General features: G+C 40.2%; 1 protein-coding gene across 1 annotated transcript in view; it reads left to right on the forward strand.

Annotated features, from left to right (window-relative positions):
* syt14a (synaptotagmin XIVa) overlaps nt 1-17,004 on the forward strand; it is a 39,139-nt gene extending 22,135 nt beyond the window's left edge. The window contains exons 4-8 of the mRNA XM_085441515.1: nt 4,592-4,863; nt 4,948-5,397; nt 6,848-7,037; nt 7,547-7,603; nt 12,756-17,004. Of these exons, the coding sequence (XP_085297641.1) occupies nt 4,592-4,863; nt 4,948-5,397; nt 6,848-7,037; nt 7,547-7,603; nt 12,756-13,069 (1,283 nt within the window). The 3' untranslated portion in view covers nt 13,070-17,004. The remainder of the gene's footprint in view (nt 1-4,591; nt 4,864-4,947; nt 5,398-6,847; nt 7,038-7,546; nt 7,604-12,755) is intronic.
* The last annotated feature ends 4,572 nt before the right edge of the window (nt 17,005-21,576 follow it).

Raw genomic sequence — 21,576 nt, forward strand, 5'->3', positions numbered from 1 at the left:
ACCAGGCTCAGAAACAGCAGCCATCTGCTACAGGAGGTTGGGGATGAGGTTTCATTGATTGTGGCTTTATTTCATGCACTTTACTCAGAGCTGATTGGCCTACCTCTGACCAGAAAGCTCAATTAATTAATCCAGAGTTCATGATTTGATTCAGTTTGAATGAAAGTGGTTTTAAAAATCCAACATAAACCTTGGAAAGAAGCAAATTAGTTTTTCACATAGAACAAAATTCACTTGTGAATGAGGGTGCAGCGATGACTGGTGCCATGTTGGAAGTCGGCCACATTTTTAAAGACCTTGTTTACTTCTGAATGGTTACCCAACCAGCTCAATAAGAGCAAAAAAACATTTTCTGAAGCATTAACTAACAAAAGTGAGAGAATGTTTCTCAGCCAAATTTTGTTCATCTCGCACTCAAACCTGCACATTTAGCACTTTTCTCACATGAAAATCGGTGAGGTGTAAGTGAGATCACGATAGCTTTATTCATATGCTGCAACTCAGAAGCAAAAGGAAGCCATTTTTAGTATCCACACCTCTGAGCACATGTTTTACAAAGAATATTGTAGACAGAGAATAAATGGGGATTGAAACTGGGAGGAGGGCATTCAGTCGTCATAGTCTATACTCTGCACAATTTTTAAGGGATTATTTCTTGAGTGAAATGTAGTTCCAGCAAGTAGTTCCAGTCCTGTACATTGTCTTCAGGATTAAGATTTAGTTTCTACCACCATGCTAAGCCAGAAAAATAGATCCCGGCTGTGTTTCAGAGATTCTTTAATGAATAAATTAATTATTTTTTTCAAATATAGCTTTCACACAAGAACTGGAATACATTGCAGCTGGGTTCAGTCCACTGTTCCACAGAGCCACATCTTCAAGCATATTTTATATGTTTTTAAGGATCTATAAAGTTGGGGGTAAAAAGGTGATAGGTTTGTAGCTTGAACCTATTCGCTGGAACGTTGAAGACAATATAATTACACCGCAAGCAAGACACGAAGTAGGCAAAGTTCTTCATGTTTCTCGTGCACGGGAGAGAACCGGACAAACGCCGTTCCTTCGCTTGACCCCAGTTGCTCTCGTCCGCTCCCCCGTAACACTGCTCTTTTATTGAGGTTACATGAATATGCATAGGTTCATTAACATACGCCGTCTACATACAAACAAAGAGTACCTTGCCTGTGTGTGTGTGTGTGTGTGTGTGTGTGTGGGGGGGGGGGGGGGGGGGGGGGGGTCAGAGTGTGACCCCATAAATGACTTCCCTAAACCTGCTGGTCTGGAAGTCCAACAGTTCATCTAAACAAAAGGCACTTAGCCTAAAACAGATATAGCCACGTTTATCCTACCATAAAACAATAAAACAAGGTACGACCTCTTCCCATGTTCCCAGGATGTAGGTGCGAAATGCACACCAAGCCTTTGCAGCCTGCTAAAGATCACACATCCTATCACTACACAATTGATTATACACCTCTAAGCATATATGGTTAAATATTTCTAAGCATAAATGACAATCAACAATACAAAACCTAACAAAAGGTCTACAATAGGGTGTGCAACTGTTAATGTAACTCGAGTCATGCACTCATACTGGGTGTCCTTGTTTTGTCCTTCCATCGAGTGTTTTAGAATCAGAGACTTTAGTCTGTATGAGGTCTTTTATTTTGAAAATTGACTGAATTTTCCATTCGGTTCCTGATGTCTCTGACTTCCTGTCTCCTCATCTGCCCTGTGCAGCTTTAAACAGCTTCCAGTTAAATAAATAAATGAATGAATGAGTAGATTATCCACTATTTTAAGAGATACGGAGCAGACGGTCACTTCTGGGGCACGTCTGGAACTGAAAGCATTGTCTCAAGTTGGTGAGGTCAGTGCTGGAATGTGGTGCAGCTCTTCTCAGTGTGTTTCTGGGAAAAAACTAATGATAAAGTAGTAGCTTGTTTGCATTTACACCATGCAGAAAGTGGCTTTAACACTGACACAACTGGTTTCTCACAGGGAGAATAAATATCAGTTTTATGTATTTATTGGTAATATAGTAAATCTATCTGCTTCTTTCACCTGCTTTGTTTGAATTGGGGTGATGGCACTTCTGTTTTCTTTACACTTAGCCTTCTACATTATCCGACGCTGATATTTTTGCTTAACTCCTTTTAAAACTTTTAGAAAGGTATCAGGAGGTCAGGTGTGTTTCCTCCTGCTTACAGTTGGGAAAAGGACAACCGAATGCAGCATCTCTCATTTTTTCATCTGAGATATTTTTACCTGCTTCTCACAGGCGAGATTCACAAACTGTTTTCCCACTTGAAGAGGTACAAGAAGGCAAAACAAGGCGAACGCCAGCAGAGAAGGGATGAAAGGGTGGGTGAGACGAGGGGAAGAATGGTAACCGTCCCAATTAGCGGGCTGGAGAAAAGAGTAGTGCTTTTACACGGCAGCTTCTATCAAATCAACCGCCCCCGGCTCAGCGGGAAAAAGCTGCTCAAAATGGATTTGCTCCTTTTATCAAGCCCTCCATGACACTTAGTTAAGACTCCTTTGCCTCTATCCTGCCACTGATATGTGCCACTTTGAGCTGGTGTCTCACCGACATTATTAAGAGTGAAAGTTTCAGGAACTTGGGAGAAAGCTGGAACATTGTGTTGGAGTGGATTACGTCATGACAGTGTTGGCTTTTTCCAAAAGTTAGAGGAAAGAAGAGATCGTTCTTTTCAAGTTATGTTCTTCTTCATCTTTTGTTTTCTTTTCTCTCTCTCTCTGCCCCCTTATTTTTTTCTGCAACAGGCTGGGTTTAAAGCATTCATTCCTCACCAGCGTCCCTCTGGGAGTATTAGCATTGGCTGCTCAGTTATTGTGAATCCAAATTGGACAAAGGAGTCAGGTTTGAGAATGCAGCTGACAACACTATTCAGGCTTCTTTGTAAGTGCCACAGAAATGTTCAGCACAGCCTCACTCTTTGCCTTCCAGGCAACTGAATCATTTAGAAAGGTGAGAGGCATAAAATGTGTGGCAGATTAAGAAGTATTCAGTTCAGTCCTTTTAATGGTGTGTATCTGATGTTTTATTTAGACTGTGCATTCAAAAGATTCCTCTCGCAGAGCTATTATACTCACGAGGGCAGCTGCATCAGATCTGTTTGTGAGGCTGAAAAAGAAGTCTGAAAATTTTTAAACAAAATCATAATAATGACAAATTTACAGATCGAAATAATACTGATAGAGTTAGAATTGAAGATTAAACATTAAGACTCACCTGGTATTGTTACAATTAATTTATTATCTGTTAATCTTTAATAAGATGTACAAAGATGTCACGTGTAAATCTAAGTACACCACGTGACTCAGTAGTTTGTTGTCCCACCTTTAACTGAAGTCGTTGTTTTCTCTCACAACACTGTGGAGAAAGTTTAACCCACTCTTCTTCAGTTCATTGTCGTTTGCTTTCCTTCCACAGCATTTTAATTGAGCTGAGGTCTGGACTGTGACTGGGCCATTGCAACACCTTGATTTCTTTCTTTTTCAGCCATTCTTAAAAAGAAACACATCAAGGTGATTTGCTGCTGTGCCTGGGATCCTGGGGTCCTCGTGCTGTCGAATGACCCAGTTTGGGCCAAGCTTTAGCTGTCAGACAGACGGCCTCACATTTGACTCTAGAATACTTTGTTTCATGGTCAACTCAGTGACTGCAAATTGCCCAGCTCCCATGGCTGCAAGACAAGCCCAAATCATCACGCCTCCACCTTGGTGCTGACAGTTGGTGTTTAATTTTCTCCAAATGTGATGCTGTACAGTGTGGCCAATCACCTCTCATCTGTCCGAAGGGCATTTCTCGAGAGGTCTTGTGGTTTCTTCAGATGAAACTTTGCAAACATAATCCATCGTGCAATGCCAAGATCTGTGTCTTTTTTAAGTCTGTAGGATTGATTTTGAATACATGCTGTAGTTGGTGTTCCACTACCATATGTACTAAATGGGCTACATACCCAACCTGTTGTAAAAATTTAAATACTTTAGGTCCTTGAAGTTACTTAAACTCTGTTAAAGTTTTACATTTCTCTCATTGTTTACAAATAAATAATAAGATCAAAACCTTCAAAATTGAAAATAATTGCCTGTGTTTCTGTAGCTTTGCACAGTGTTCTTTGTTTTCGGTGCCACAGAGCTCCATTTATTTATTTACTCTGCTGTAATGCTCACATTCTCCAAATCAGAGGCTGAAAATAGTCTTTAAGAAATGCACGATTTTCCTCCAGTTTGAAAACCATTCAACCCCCGTCTGTTACGTTTTTGCTTAAAAAAGAAAAAAAGAATAGATATGTGTTTACCCTGTTTTATGGATGTAGTGCTTTTAATTGGATTGACAAGCTGGGTATGTTGGAAGGCATTAAGACCGTTTTGGTCTTTTGATGCTATGATGTTTGTTGATGATGATGAGAATACAGAATATCACCACCTGCTGCTACAGTGAAGCACTGATGAAGCTGTAAATGTGTGCAACCAAATTACTTTCTTTAATGGTTCCTATTAAACGATGTGTTATGATGTGTCTGTATTTTGTTATTTTATCTATTTATATCCTCCCAACCAGTCAACTGCATCCAGAGGATGAGACGGACGCCGCCACTGGATGAGCTTCAGCCACCGCCCTATCAGGATGAGAATGGCTCTCCGAGGATGTCCTGCACGCTGTCAGATCTGGGTGATGCCAAGTGTGATCTGTCCCACACCAGCGGTAGCCCCCACCTCTCTTTTGGCAAGTGTCCCAGTGAGGGCAGCGACGGCCCCGAGACTGAGAGTTACCTCAACAAGGGCTATGAGGAGGACGTGCCCAGTGACAGTACAGCTGTCCTCAGCCCAGAGGTAAATACCAGTCATGCAATATCAGAGTGATACTTTAGATTGAGGTGTTATTTTGAACACTGAACATTTCATTGGTTTCCGTAGGATATGTCAGCCCGTGGATCAGCAGCCCAGCTACCGAAAGGTTATGAACCAGATCCTGTTGCAAAATACGGGACCCTCGACATCGTGTTTGACTACAACTCAGAGGAGCAGCAGCTGTCTGTAACCATCATGGCAGTAACCGACCTTCCCAGCTACAAGCGCACCGGTAACATCTCCTGGCAGGTTCATCTGGTGCTTCTGCCCACCAAGAAACAGAGGGCGAAGACGGGGATCCAGAGAGGCCCGTGCCCCATCTTCACGGAGACCTTCCGCTTCAGCCATGTGGAGTCAGAGATGATCAGCAATTATGCTATCAGATTTCGCCTTTACAGCATGCGACGAATGAAGAAGGAGAAGGTGCTCGGGGAAAAGGTGTTCTACCTCACCAAGCTCAACCTTCAGGGCAAAATGTCGGTGCCGGTCACATTAGACCCATGCTGTGCACTCCCGGTAAGATGATCAAAGCAGGTGTTGGCTTTCAAGCTGCCACTCATCACCTCACTAATTACTTCTCTTTGTTGATTGATCTTTCATCCAACTGGATAACATTTTCAGAGTGAGATCACATTTTGCAGATCATTCTTACTGAACTGCCTGTTTTGTTTGCTTGTTGGCTTTTAATGCTTCTCAGGAGTAGATGGTAGTGCGACACTGCCTCCATTTCATCTTAGGGAATAAACAATAATCAGTTTACTTATTTTTTTCCTTTCGCTCACTTTATTTCAAAGGCTACAAAGAAGAAAGGCAGCCTTAAAAGGCACCTATTTATCCTGCATTGAATCTGTCAGATATTAGTTTTCTTTCCCTTTAGTAACAATATTTTTTATTTATGTAGATATCCAGGTGCTGAATTAACCCAATACAGCAACATTCAGTGCTTAATTCACTGAACATAAGATAACTAAAAATGTAAAGAGTATTTTTAGCCTATCCAAAAACACAAGTCCTTAAGTATAAAGAAAAGATGTGCATTACGTAACCTTCAAATGTTAGCTTGCCCAGCCTAATACAGGCTCCTTTTTTAGCGGGTTAGCTATCTGTTTGGAGATATCATATTAAAATCTTCCCTGAATCTGATTTATTTTCCTCACGGTTCTTCTCCATGGCCAGCTTCTGGCCTAGTCCAGCATCCTCACTCTCTGATGACTTTAAGAGCTCAGTCAACAGTTTGAGGTAATAATGAATCAAATGCAAAGTTTATTTTGTAAATGTTACTATTATTAGTGTTCAAAAGTAGGATTATCCTGGTTAAGCCGTTATCCACTGAGTGTGATTTCAGTAACAGATCATTAATCCCACTCTGGCTACCACCATATTTTATATCCAAGTTATAGTGGCTAGCATTATTTAGCGTGTACTATACGACACTATTTTGCCTAAACCAACACTCTGTGATAGTAAATACATCATGTATGTAGTGTATTAAAAGAAGTCAAAGCCAGAACCTCGTAGATTTGAAACCGGAAAACTGGATACATTGTAACTGCATGACGGTGATTTGCAAAATCAAATAGGCATTAAGGTATTCGGCAGCTTTGCCTTTATTCAGGAATATAACCAGAATACAACTGTGTTGGATTACAGATGAGTTGCGCTCATTGGCACAGACAGACTGAGATTGATTGAAACATGCTAGCAATTTGTCTGTGTTTATAAAGTAGATGGCAGTTATTTGCGTACCTCACCCGTCTGTCTGAGAGTGATTACTTGACGTGATCGATGAATGCGAAAAATTCAGTACAATGACCAAGTAAGGAGTTTGACGTCCTGCTGGGACAGAGCAGTAAAGGGAGGGTGTAGTGAACTGCTGTTTGAATTGTAATTCATTTGTGTTTTGGAAAATCCTTAACAATTAAAAACTGATATTAAGAATGTTCTGAATGTTTGCCAACTCTTTCAGGGTGGCGAATCCCAGGTCAGCCTCTCAGATATGACATGCAGTGAAAGCGCCTCGTCATTCCAGTCAGTCAGTCAGGCTTCCACACCGGAGATCCTCGTGGGCCTGGTTTACAACGCCACAACAGGACGTCTCTCTGTGGAAGTCATCAAAGGCATCCACTTCAAAAACCTGGCTGCTAACAAACCACCCAGTAAGTACCCTAAAACGTTTTGTTGTCCAGTTCGAGAAAGAGCAGGAAAACACTTTTAATGTTTCAAATGCTAGAGCGGAAGAGGACAAGTTGAGCCTGTGCATAGGAGTTTGTATCTCCTGTAAACATCTGTAGTCATAGTCTATATATTTTACATACTATGCGCTTCCTTACGTTCAGTCAGAGAGGGACTATGCACAGCGTATAACTTCTCCGAATCAGAGATAGTGTACTCTATCTCGGCCACCACCTGCTTTTCAGTTTTCCTCTGGTTTCCCTCATTTCCCGGTCAGCCTCCTCAGTCAGCTTCCAGGGATCTGAGCAGCAAGTTCAAACAAAAACTGCCTCTTGTTGAACTTTGTGCAAATGTTGTTGTTGTTGGCCTTCTGACCCTGTTTCTCTTTCCTTGCATCTTCTGTTATGTCTGCACCTGAAACTCTCTCACCCTACTACCTTTTTGACATCTTGGTCCGCTGTTTTTCTTACTGCTGTCCAACCCTTGTTGTCAGATGGACTGTTCTGTTGTCTAAAACACTTGATAGGTGGACAGGTTTATATTATCAGAGGTGAGTTTCTGTTCTTCCCTGTAAAGTGTCATCAGTGTTAATTTCACATCCTTTTTTTTTTTTTAAATACATCTTCATGGATGCAAATAGATGTAAGTAAATGGAATGACTGTTGATTGGAGACACACTAATTTAACTGGCTTCTATCATTAATATATATCTAATTTGATGCTGTAGTATGTTGGATTGACTCAATGTCGCCTCATCCCCCAGTCGGTTGCATCAGATGGCTGCCGCTTCCTGAGCTTGGTTTTCCTCATGTCTTCCTCATAAAAGGGAGTTCTTCGCTCCCACCGTTGCCAAGTGCTTACTCTTACTGGATCACATGATAATTGTGATTAACTTTGTCTCTCTGTAATTTATAGGTTTTACATTATGAAACAATTGTTGCTATAAAAATGTAAATTACATATAACAGCAACTGTTTATGCAATATTGGGAGCCCAAGCTCTTTGCACCCATCCCAAATAAGTTGAAAAAATGTAACTAAATTCTCACTTGGAAGCAGTTTTGATAAGATAAGCTTTTCCCATAAAACCTGAAATATGACTTTCTTTAAATTCATGTAAACTTTGGACCATAGGACTCTTATTGCATTTTAACTCTCATCCATGAAGATGCTCGGCTGTTGTACTGTAAGTCTTCTTGCTGTATTTCTGAATGCGTATCACATCACGCATGCATCTGAGATACCCCCTCCTGCCTCCTTTGCCCGTTTCTTGTGTTGCCTGGAAGTCCTTCGTGTTTTCACTCAGCCTTTTTCATGCTATGTCAGTCTAGTTTTCTTGGTGTCTGATAGCCAGCAAGAAGGAGATGTTGTCATTGAGTGCTGGCCTAATTCGAACAGTACGCTTTGCACATTTTACATTTTTCGGCTTTGCTTCCAGCATATGAAACATAAACAGGACTTCTGTAATAGAGTTGCATAAATATTCATCTAAAAGCCACACTGTACTGTCCTTCCATTAATTGCCATGTTCCATGTATTCGTGAATGTCTCTAACTAATAACTAGCTGTCAGATTTTGATATTGTTTGTACATTCTTGAATAGCATATCCACATACTTTATAGTCTTCAAATTGTACTTGGAAAATAGTCGCATCTGGCAACACTGAAAAAAACCTTTGTGCAAAATCCTCACGAAGGCCTTGATTGACTTTGTGCGTCCTTACAAAGTGGAAAGAGCACGGTGAAAGATGCGGAGCAATTTCAAAGCTTCTTTTCTGCCATTTCAAAACAGTACCGAGCCGACGAGTCAAGTTAATCATCAGCCGCAGCCCCTCTCATTCAGCAACAATGCCAAAGAGCCATGCATCACCGCTACTGACCACTTAAGACATCCACAGCTCTACAGAGCCCATTCAGCACCAGTCAAAAAAGAAATCAAGGCTATTTTTTTCACTCTGCTTTTATGTCAAAGAGAGCAACTGAATGTGTGATTGAAGGCGGTGAGCTAGGCGTTGGAAGGCAGCTGGCACTCGACAGCATGAAACCCTCAGCAATTCATTCCTTATACCCCTCTTAGACTGGAACATAATACACAGCATTATTACAGAGTATGGCTGTAGACGAGGGGCAAAACACTCTCAAAGATCCATTGTGATTGCCAGTCTTGCCTCGCTTACTTTCCGCTGGATTTATGGCTTCAGTTTGTGCCATGATTTCTGCATTGAAATGAGGAGTGAATAAGGAAAGCGTGAATGCTGAAATCACTTGATAATGGCAGTGTTTTTCCTTTTTGCTTTTTCCTCTTCTGGGCTAAATGAATGAGCTTTATCGGGATTTTGTTTTTTGGAATGTGATCAGCGGGGTAATAAAAGGTGGAAAATGTCGCAAACTGCGAGTATCAGCGGTACAAGTCGTGCTTCTAAGCTCAGAATTCTTAGATACTTTAATCCCGACTCGATATATTATGTTCTGTCTTTGATTGCTAGGGTCTTGAGCTAAATATGTTTTTTCATATCTCATCTGAAAGCTTCATATAATAACATATTAGAATTATGCACCAGCAGTCGTACTAGTAGCAAGTGCTTTTTCTGTTCTGTTTCACATTAAAAGCCCCTATATGCATGAAAACCTGGCAACATGCTTGCATTAGTTGCATAACGCAACTATTAAAATAAATACTAACAAATGAAATTATCATTTTTATTCATCAGATTATTAAAAATTAGATTATTTAAAGAGTTTCTAGTGCAGCGGCAGAGGGCAGTAGGGTTTTTTGCAGATCATTTGGTTGTGCAAGCTTCCTTGAGCAATGAGAACTGGCGCCTCCAAATTTAAGGCCACAGTTCTCAGCCAGACAAGGGTGGACTGCCCACTCCAGGTTGGAAATGAATTGCTGCCCCACTTGGAGGAGTTCAAGTACGTCGGGGTCTTGATAACAAGTTGCGCCTCAAGTGGACGTGTTCAATTGCCTCTGGGTCTTGATAAGGAGCTGGGAAGGAGTGGAACAGGAGGCTAGCAGGATTGATGCATCAATGCAGACGATGTGCCACTCTGGTGAAGAGTGAGCCGAGTGTGAAGGTGAAGCGGCCAATTTACAAGCTAAATTTCAATGAAGCTGTGTAAAATAAAGTGCAATAATTTGCAAGTCTCATAAACTCTTATTTTATTCACAACAAAACTTAGAGAGAATTCACTATTTTAAGGAAAATATTGGCACAGTTTATACTTGATGGCAGCAACACGCACTAAAAAAAGTTGGGACAAGATCAAGTTTACTACTGTGTTATTTTAACACCAGTCTGTAAACATGTGGGAACCCATGACACCAGTTGCTGGGCTTCTGGGAGAGGAAGGTTGTCCCATCCGTGTCCGATCTGTTGTTATGGATGCAGAACTCTCTTTAAAAAGATGCGATCAGATTTGTAGGCAGCCAAGTCCGTAGGGACTAATACACCCCATAGCATCAAGCATGCAGGCTTTTGAACAGCGCTGATAACAATCTGGATGTTCCTTCTTCCCTGTAGTCAGAATGCTGCAGCGTCCAGAGCCTTAACCTGCATTTTTGGATGGCACAGTGAACTGTGTTCACAGACAGTGATTTGTGGAAGTGTTCCTAAGCCCATGCACTGATTTCCATTAAGCAATCATGCCTTTTTCAAGGGCATCCAATACTGATTTTTGGTCGTGTCCCTCGCACACAAAGGTTTCTCCAAATTCTTTCATTTGATATTTGGTACTATAGATTATAACATGTTGACAGTTTTGAATTTTGCATATTCTGAAATTCTTCCACAGTTTGCAGACAGTCTGGTGAACCTCTGCCTGTATTTACCTCTGAGAAACTCTGCTTCTCTAAGATGCTCTTTTTATGCTACTGACTGTTGCGAATGAACTTATTTGCAAAATGATCTTCCAGCTGTTTCTTTGTAATATCACTTACTTTTCCAAACGTTTTCGAGACATGTTGCTGCCAAAACAATTCAAAATGAGTCAAAAAGTAAAATGTTTTAATTTAAATATATGACCTGTTTTTCTCTGTTTTATTGTGGATGAAATATGGGATTATGAGAAAAGCAAATTCTGAATGTATTTGCATTTTACACAGTGACACAACTTTTTTTTGAGTTTGGAGTTGTACCAGTCCCTCCTACCTTCACAGCCAAACACTGTGAGCAGTGCCCGAAAGAATACGTTTGCAGAAAAAAGCGGTGAAATGAAGTTCCTCCCATGAGTGTTTGGGCTCGCCAGGGGAGTAGCTCAGCCATTCAGAAGGAGCTCAAAGTGGAACCACAACTCCTACAGACTGAGAGACCCAGCTGAGGTACTTCTGGCATTTGAATAGAATACCTTCCAGTGAAGTGTTTCACCATTCTGGGTCTGCCCTGGACACACTGGAGTTGGGAATTTATGGAAAAACAATACTAAACACATTTTTAAAAATGATTTTCTACAGATATATAATTAACAACAATGTCTGTTCAAGCTTATCTGAACAAGTTTCTGGCATGATGAAAGAAAAACGCGTGTGCCCATACACAGAAAAGAGTCTGCTTGAGAGAAATAGACCTTAACGGGAAAACTGAAGAAGACCTCTTTGCATAGTGAAAGAAAAATAAATCCAGTGTGAATCTGGGTTACAGTAAGTGTCTATTGCCAAAGTCATAAGGGCAAATGCATGACACCCAAAAAATCTAAATAAAATCTATATTTTTCTTTATTTCCCTCTGAACATGATACAGGTATTGGTCATATTAACACTTTAATGCTGGCAAGAAATGTTTTTAAATGGAAGCAGTAATCACATTTTTAGACATGCATGAAACAAATGGAGTTTCCATGAACTGAGCAGTGGCGTTCAATTCATAAATCATGAAAAACACTCAGTGCAACAACTTAACCTTCTTATTTTTCCCGGTTCTTTTCTGTTACGCAGTTCCTCCATAGATTTTATTCAAGGCTTTTTCGAATGTCTTGTATTTCCCTTATATTTCTGACACCTCTCACCCAGATTCTCATTTAGTGTCAGCAGACCTGTATATCCTGCACAATATGTGAGTCACATTTTGGACAAAGCATGTCTTGGGACTGCCTCGGGCTCTAAAGTTTTAGCATAAGTCATTATGTCAAATAATAGCAGCTCTTCATGGTAATTTGTGATGAACCACGTAACCAGAATTAATTAATTTTGGCTACATGGTTCGTTTCAGAAGGAGCTCCTAATCCTTTCAAACACAAGCAAACGTATGACTAACTTTCTCCAGTCAGTTTTCATCTTCAGCATTATCCCCCATTTCAGATTAGACATCAGTAGTCGCATAGCAACAAGACTGAAGTAACGCTCCCTGCGCTCACAGCTGTGCTTTGTGTTTGATCAGGAGAAAAAACGCATCCTATGTGGTCATGCTCTTATATATCATCCGCTGTGACATTATTACAGAAGTGAATGCTTTGTGGAGAAAATGTGTCAATCTTTGCTGCAGAGGAAACAGCTGCAGCAGGTCGTCATGGCTGATTACTAAGAGGAAAGGTGAAGAAACATAAGGATTTTGCACAAAGGGTCTATTATTTAAGTCTGGTGCCTGAATTATTTTCTTTCCTTTTTTTACTACTACAAAGCTATTGTAGAATCTCACGGTTTAAAAAATATATATAAAGATGTATCATTTCCCTTGTAACTCTCTCCTCCACCTGCTTCCTCTCTAGATACATATGTTAAGCTGACCTTACTTAACTCCATGGGCCATGAGATGTCCAAGTGTAAGACCTCCATCTGTCGAGGTCAGCCCAACCCAACCTACAAAGAGACGTTTGTCTTCCAGGTAGCTCTTTTCCAGCTCTCGGACGTCACGCTCATCCTATCCGTCTACAACAAGCGCAGCATGAAGCGCAAGGAGATGATTGGTTGGATTTCGCTGGGCCTCAACAGCTCTGGAGAGGAGGAGCTCACCCACTGGACTCAGATGAAAGAGTCTAAAGGACAGCAGGTTTGCCGCTGGCACAGCTTGCTGGAATCTTAATGGCACAGCAAGATGGCGCGCGGGCATAGCTACACGGCGCCGCCGCCATCTTTGTCTCAGATGGGCAGGAAATGGAAATGTTCAACTGGGAAGCGGGAGTGCGATGCCGTCCAATGAACCAGCGTCAGTGGTGATGAAGAGACGGGAACACAACCACATCTGCACTCAGTTTCTCAGCTCGGCATGGCATAAGCGATTTCATGGCTCTGTTTGGCTAAACAGTCATGAATTAGTTTTATGATGAGACATGCTATTTTCCATATACTGCCGTGTAATGACCTTTAAGTTTTTGTAGATGGCATCTTTTTGTCTGCTGAGCCGGTTTAGCTGGGGCTAAAGATCATTGAGCAAATTACACCTGGTAGCCATATGTACCCACACCTCCAGCCGCATAAATACAAGTAGGAGTTTCTAAAGAAGGTTTTAATTTTTGTAATTATATTTTTTTAACAAATATTTTCCAGACCACCTCTTAGCAGATCCTTATCTTAAAATTTAGCTAGAGACAACTTCTTACCTGGAAATGTCAAACGAGGCTGGACATTACCATTGTGTCATCCCCATCGACTTCAAAAGCACAAGAAGTTTGGCAGATTTTAAAATGGCAGTTCTACAATGGTGTAAAATAGGGACTGTAAAATAATTAAAAAGGAAAAAAGCTTCCCACCTGAAGGTTCCTGTACTTCTTTAAAATACTACAAGCAATCTGAAGTGCTTCAGTCAAAGGCAGCTGGACTCCTTTTAGGTTTTTGAAGACATCGTCACCTCTCACCTGAAAGGGTTATTTGCACCTAAAGAAGAAGAGACTGTGAAATACAAATGTTCAGATTTTGGATTCACGCCTCCACTCACGTAAGCATAACTCATGATCTTAGGTGGCGCACTAGACAGCATTCCGAATCAGTCTTTAGAACTGAAAACAATCTTCTGAATGAAAAGTAAAACCTCTTCAGGAACCTAAAGCGAGTGCAGCTGCCTTCAGTTCAAACACTTTAGATTACCATTAGACGACTGAGAACCCATTCAGTCATAAATAGTAAAAAGGGACTCATGGGGGAGGTAAAACTAGTCACCATGGAACTTCCATAAAATCCTAGTTCATACATTGGGAATGAGGTTCATGTACCTCAAAGTGCAAGCCTTGGCTTGTTTAGGATATAACAAAGAGTGACAATCCAAACAGCAACAGCAAAACATTTAACTCAGTCAGAATGCATTAATGGTAAATCAAAAAAGATAAAGCAATTAGAAGAGATAAGGAGCCATGGATAAGGACCTGTAAACAAAGAAGCAAAAGGCCGGTCTAACAGCAAACAGGAACTTCCAAAGCTAAAAGAAGAAAAGAGACACCAGTGTGTAAGCGCAAAAACCATTTGAGGTTGGTTCCAAACGTGAGTCAGTCCCCATAGACTCCCACTTTAAAATGCCCAATGTAAAGCATTAAAATCATTAAAATGTTTATAGTATGTTTATGGTCCATCAGCTAAGCCCATTCTCTACTAATTGGAGTCACTGAACTGGATCTCTCCACTGTGTTTATGCTGTTTGTAGCACCTCTAATAGAATTGTCTAACACATAAAAGAGCTTGCTGTGTGGTACAAACCATCCAAGAAATCTCTCACTCCACCCTTTTGTCTACATATCATTAATTCTGGGTCCAAAAACCTAGTATAGCAAAAATACTGAGTCCAAACCAATGAACGCCTTTATGGTGTCCATCTTTTACATAGTCCATAGAACTTCTCCAGATGTCTGATGTGTGAGTCGGAGGTGTGGATACACAGAGCTACCATTACTGGTCATGCTAACTGCACTGACTCTTTCTCTTTGGACCAAAAAATGACATTTAACCTCCTACAGTTCACCTTCCCTCTGTCTTCAGGCTTTAGAAGATCTGGACTGTGACCGGAGACTTTGCACTGGCAGGTCTTTTTATCAGACGTGACCAGCTGATTGGTAACGATCATGTCTTAAATCAGAAATTATATTTTAGTGGATGTTTAGAACAGAGAAGGGAGCACTAGAGGAAGAGGACTTTTCATTTTCTTATTTTGTTTGTTCACCTTTTTTCTGACTGCAGCTTTAATCACTATCACATCATTTTAGAAACATGCATGCCACATGCTCCGTCCAGGGTACCCATAAATGGGACAATTATAAAGTGAATATAGGGACTTTTTCAATTTTAAATGTCCTTTACCAAAGTTTATTTCATCACGCTGCATTGTAACCTGTGCAGTTTCATTCAGGGTGGTGGGAGGTTATAAGGCAGTCATAAGAAAAACAAAGTCAATTCTAAGGTTTTTATGTATCAGGAAAAAATGTTAAAAATAATCTAGGACTTAGCTGGTCTTAAAAGTACATCGTCAGATGAACAGTTTTTAGTACGCCCCTCTGTTACCGACCACATTTATTTTGTCCTGATGAGTAAAACCTTAGAATTGATACTTTCGTTTTCATGGCTGTAGATTGAGTGAGAATTATTACACTTTAATGAATTCCTCTCTGCCGACACTACTGAGTTACAAGCATAGCTTCTCAAGCATCTCAAGCTTAAGTAGAATAAATAAATGTGACGAATAATAGAAGGTGTCAGACACGCCCTGACATCACTGCCAGGGTTTGTGTCGAGATGACATTCAATAGTGATCATGGAGAAGAAATGAGTGTTTCAGATTGTCGAATATTTATAGAAAACACCAGTTGGAGGACACATTGACTGACTGGGATATGCTATATGTAGGTTAGTTAGATGGTTTTGTGAACATGACTTTTCATTCGAAGGTTACACGCAATGTCACGATTCTTTAAAGAAATTTCCGACACCTTTTTGAATATAAACGGCTCATTAAATCACAGCTAACAGGTGAGACTAAATCCTACTTGTTACCTTTTTCTAACCTGCTCTGGTGCTATAAGAGAGCTGTGGGTGTCCACACAGAAGCCCTTGCCTTATGGTTTTTAGTCAGTTCATCAACTTCTTAAAGAGTTCAAAACACAGACACACCCTGAGAGCACACAGACCTGCATCCACACTTACAGAAAGCACACGCAGTGCAGCACCACTCAGCCTCGCTGGAGGGAATTCAAACTTTTGAGGCGATTTCATTACGGCAGCGAGCACCGACAACCCTGCAGACTGTCTACGGGCTTTTTAGCTGCAGCCGCTTTATCTTTGCGTTTCATATACAGATAAAAAAAATATATATATATATACTCTTTACTGTGCCTGTGGTTGTGGTGAAAGGTAGCTTTGTGCAGTGTTTACCAAGTGTGTGTGTGCGCGTGTGTGTGTGTTGACTGGAGAAGGTACAGTAAAGGGGGCGTGGGAGGGGGCTGTGATGTAGGTAGAGTTGTTGCATTTTCTTGTTGGGTGTAACCGTTTCTGATTTCAATTACTGGTTATTAGAAGAAAACAAGCCAAGTCCTGATTGTCTGACATATGCTTTATATTAGTAACTGTTTTATCTATTTTTGTATCAGCAGCCGGGAGAAGAAAATGTGTCAAGCCAGTTATTAGTGAATCAAATATTAACCGACTCCGTGAGCAATACTGTTTGAATTGCTACTCTTTATGATTCAGTTTGTTTACGTGGGGGAAGCAACACACGTCTTATAGCTCAGGTCTTATTTACGTTCCCTTTTCTAAAACCAGAGAGGGGTGTGATGGAGACCGGCTGAGTTTATCTCAAAGCAATCTGTCAAGACTTCTCAGCTTTGATGCTTTCTAACAGCTTGAAACAGAAGCACAGCCTTTACAGCACAACAGTGAAACACACAATGCGAAAGACCAAAGCTCATTTGGAAGTGTAGAGATGCACCTGTAATCTGAATCCAAAAGGTTTTTATTTTATGGGATCAGCCTGGAGCCTTTGAGTGAATTTGTATAGTGTGATATTTGATTACCTGTGGGGGGGAGAAAGGGGGGGGGGGGGTGTGGAATTCAACAGAAGACGTGCAGGGATATATTAAAGTGGGATCACGGGCCCCATAGTTAATAATATTACAATATTATTATCAGTAAAGTAACAGATGAAAAATATTAACACTGCTGGGAAAAAAATCCTCTTCTCTGAAAATATAATTATGCTGGAGAGAATTAGTACCTGAAAACCAACTGGAAATGTTATCCGTAACACTTGATCCATGATTCATGTTCCCTCCAAATACGGAAGCAAAAGAAGGCCAAAACATTTGACTTCTAGATACTGTTACGTTTATAGATTTGAAAAAATGAAAATGCTTTCACGTTGTAATACTTCAGAAATGTTGTTAAAGTGTTTTTAGAGTTTGCAAAAACCAGAAAGCAATACTATCACAAAAGGAACAACATCATACAATCTGGACTGCCTTTAGCTCTGATGACAGCATTCGACGTGGGATCATTTTGATAAATTTATCCAGCATTTTTTTCCATCTAGAACTGCATTCATTTCTCACTATTATCTTGTTTGACAATGGGAGAGGCAGAAATCCCAAATATTCTCAGTGGCCTTAAGATCTGGACTCTGGCCATGGTCGTCTTTGAATATGCCCGTGACATCAGGGGAGAAAAACATCCATTGATGGAAAAACCTGGTCATTCACTATGTTAAAGCTGTGAGTATATCAGCATATATATGTACCAGTATATTCAGGAAGTCAGCTAACCTCATTTTTTTTAAACGTACAATTTGCTGAACCTAAGGCTTGCCCAGCAGGTACGAGGCATGATGGGCGCATGACTTCATCACCCCTCGTTAGTTAGCCATAAGTCTAGAGCAAGGTAAATCTGGACCACATGACCTTTTACCATTGCCCCAGAGTCCAGTCCTTATGATCCCAGCAACGTGCAGCCCATTTTTCTGATTAGCCACACAGATAAGTGGTTTTCTTAAGACTACACAGCTGTGTAGTTCTCTTAATTTCATATCTATGATGACTGTGGTCGAATCTGATTTCACCAAGTTTTTAAGTGATTGTGATCATGATCAGTCAAGTTTTTTTTTCTTTCCAGATTTCAATAATGTGTTGTACATTTCTTAACCCGGCTTTAGTACTTTCAGCTTCTCCAAAGTTGTTTTCCTTGCTTGTTGGAGGGCAATAATTTGACTCCTCTGTAATAGAGCAGTGCATTTTGGGGGGGTTTTTAGGAAAGAGAATCTACTAATTTCATCAACTGAAACAAACATTTTTGTCCTCAAGCAGCTGCTCAAGGACCCGAGGGCCAACTACTTCATCTGCTGCCAGCATGTGAGACCATGAAGTGCTTTAGAAACAAGTGAAAATACTTGAAAGTCATTTTAAAATGCAGAATTTAAAGTTTTAGGTTAGTTCAGGGTCATTTGAAGAAGTTAAGATGTACAACAGCAAACTTTTGACATATGAATTTTCTGTTTAATGTGGTCTGTTTACAAAAACAGAAGTAAAATTTCCAATCAGGAAATTAAAAACAGATCTCTGTACATTTAAATTCAGTGCAGTGTACACATTTAAACTCTGCTGGTCTTCTTTTGCTTCCGTACCAAACGACAGAAACCTGTTTAACATCCCTTTGACGAGCTCTGAATGTGTTAATCTTTCACAGGCTGTGTTCCACTAATTACGTGTTCAGACTTGTACGTTTGCTGCATCGTTTCTTACGCTTTCGTTTAATTTACAAGATTTTAAGAATTTTCTGGTTTTTAAGGCTGGTTTTAATTTGTGATTTTATTTTATTTTTTAGAAACTACCTATGCCACAGAGGCATCGGTGCCTTACTGTTTTTCACTCAGCAACCTTGTGTTACAGTGTCTTAACGTACCTGTAAATGTATTTTTCTCCTGTACTTTGGACTGACTTTGATTTGTAAACTGTCTTATTAATTGACTTCTGATAGAGAATTTCTATGTGATAATATTGTTTAAAAAAGAAAAAAAAAAACAAAGAAACATCATCATGTAAGAGGTTTTTTTTTATTGAATTGTGTGTTGCATTTGAATCAATGTCCTAAAATTTGCCTTAAATTGCATTTCCACAAAATAACCAACAGGTGGAGCAACCATTGCATCCTGTTTCTTTTTTTTTCTTTTTTTGTCAATGTTTGAACTTCACTTACTTTATAAACTTTTAACTCTCCTCCGTTAAATGTAAACCACCGAAATTTGCATGAATTCAAAATAAGCGTGGCGGTGTTGTTTCTCGAAATCAGACTGCCTGCAGCTCATGCGGAGAGGGGCTCACTTGTACAGTGGCATCTTTTGATGAACGTTTCTGCCCCACAGGCAAAGATATCATAGCTACACCCGAGTGTACATCTAAATACCTCTCTGTTGCAGAAATCCTAAAAATGGCACAGAAATGGAACGTTAAAAAAACCAAACACATCTTTAGGTGGATATCTGTTACTCTACACCTAAATATGTTTGCACTTGTTGTACAAGAGTGTAATTAATTCCAGCTTCATTTTTATTGCACAGACAGACAACTTTAAAGCTGTCAGGACTCCCCCCCTTGTCGGGGACTTTGCTGTGGTGAAGTGACACCTCTGCTTTGTGTGATCCTGACACCCAGCAGTAGTTTGAGCTAAATATGAAAAGAAGGTAAAGAGAGAGAAAACAAGATCAGAGATACAAGGTTTTCACAATTAACTGTGTTCCCCGACACGTTCCACAGCTGAACGCAGAACAAAGCGCTCTCAGGGAGAAACACTGGAAAATAAGATTCAGTGGCTGCTGTGGAATCAAAGGGGAAATGCATAACAGATGAGAGGGGTTTGCTCCCTCCCCTCTCTTTGTCGGTCACATCCCTGCAGAGCAGATCTTCCAACACACAACCTGTCTGAAAAAAAAAACTGTTAGAATCCTTCAGGTGCTGTCGGAAATTATATTATTACAGCCAGAGTGCACGTGGACGTTTGAGAAAGTAAATGAAGTCAATGGTGTAGCCAATAAAAACAATAAGCAACTGCCAGGATGGCTGAGCAATAAGTAGTCCTGCAAAACAAACAAAAGAGGCATTAATTTACTGACATTAGTTAAACTTAACTGAAGCTGAAGGAGATTTTAGTAAGTAGAAGAGAAAGTAGTTCTTCAGGCAGATATAAACGAAAGCATCCAAACTTACAAAAAGGCACGCACACTGCTGCAGCACTTGGCTTCATTAACTATAATCCAAACACTGAGGTGATTTCATTTCTCCAGCGAGCAACAACAGCCCTACAGAGTGTCTGCAGAATACCAACATTTGATGGCTCCAGTCAAAAGCCGAAGTACACGCTTTTTAGAGACCAGGGGATTATGTAAAGTGGTTAATAAAGAAAATATTAAGTAGATTAAGCAATACCCGTCTGCAACTTGGATTCAAATTATTCTCAACTACTGATTAACAGGTTTAAATTTGAGCCTGAGGGATGCTGGATTATTGGGGCCAAGGTGGATGTTTATGCTACATACAATATACTTATAAAGAAAGTAATGATTGTTTAGAAACTAGTCTCTAACTTTCACAATAATTAGCTAATATCTTCTTCTACCTTATCCTCTGAAAAACAAAAGCCATGCAAAAAAAATACATATATATATTTTTTAAATTCACAATATTTTTCAATGACGTATTTGTTTATTGAAGGAACTAAGAAAAGGAACTTGGGACACCGGCATCCTTGGACAGTATTTGTACTTTATTACAACATGTTACAGAATTTTACCCATGTGTCTGTCTTACACTGGTCAGATTATCCAATGAGCATTCTGGGCACAGAAAGCAGCACGTGAAATCTATTTTTATTACCAAAAGTATTTGCATATTTATATTTTCGTGTCATCCCATATACTGATGGAGTAAAAGGACTGAGACGAGGAATAAACAGCAACAGTAGCTACACATAATCCTGATGAAAAACAATAAAAAAAAAAAGCACAAGCTGTTTCATTTTCCACTTAATAACAGATACTTTACAGTTTTGGTTCTGCCTTTACAACGGTCTTAATTCTTCATAGCATGGATTCAACAAAGTTCTGGAAACGTTCCTCTCAGACTTTGGTCCATGTTCCCACGATAGCATCACAAAGCTGCAACTGTGCTTCTGCTGTGTTCTGTGCTGGCAGGTGACACCTAGTGTGCTCTTCTGCAGCTCTAGTGCAGCCGCTTCAATGTTTTAGGATGTGTTATGTGTTCAGAGATGCTCTTCTGCATAACTTTGTTGTAACTTGTGGTTATCTGAGTTGCTGTTGCCTTCCTAGCAGCTCAAAGCAATCTGGCCATTTTCCTGTAACCTTTGGTATCTTCCAGAGAACTGCTGCTCACTGGATGTTTTCTCTTTCTCTGACCGTTTTCTGAAAACCTTAGAGATGACCGTGTTGGGAAATTACAGTAGATCAGCAGTTTCTGAAACACTCAGACCAGCCCATCTGGCACAAACAACCACGCCACGTTCAAACTCACTTAAATTACCTTTCTTCCTCATTCTGATGGTGGCTTTGAACTTCGGCAGGTCGTCTCGACCACGTGGACATGACATTGGAATTGGCTGACTTTTAATTTGTAC

This window comes from Copadichromis virginalis, linkage group LG19 (assembly GCF_057382275.1).
Source record: "Copadichromis virginalis isolate Kocher_CV1m ecotype Utaka linkage group LG19, C_Virginalis_male_GT1.1, whole genome shotgun sequence".
NCBI lineage: Eukaryota > Metazoa > Chordata > Actinopteri > Cichliformes > Cichlidae > Copadichromis > Copadichromis virginalis.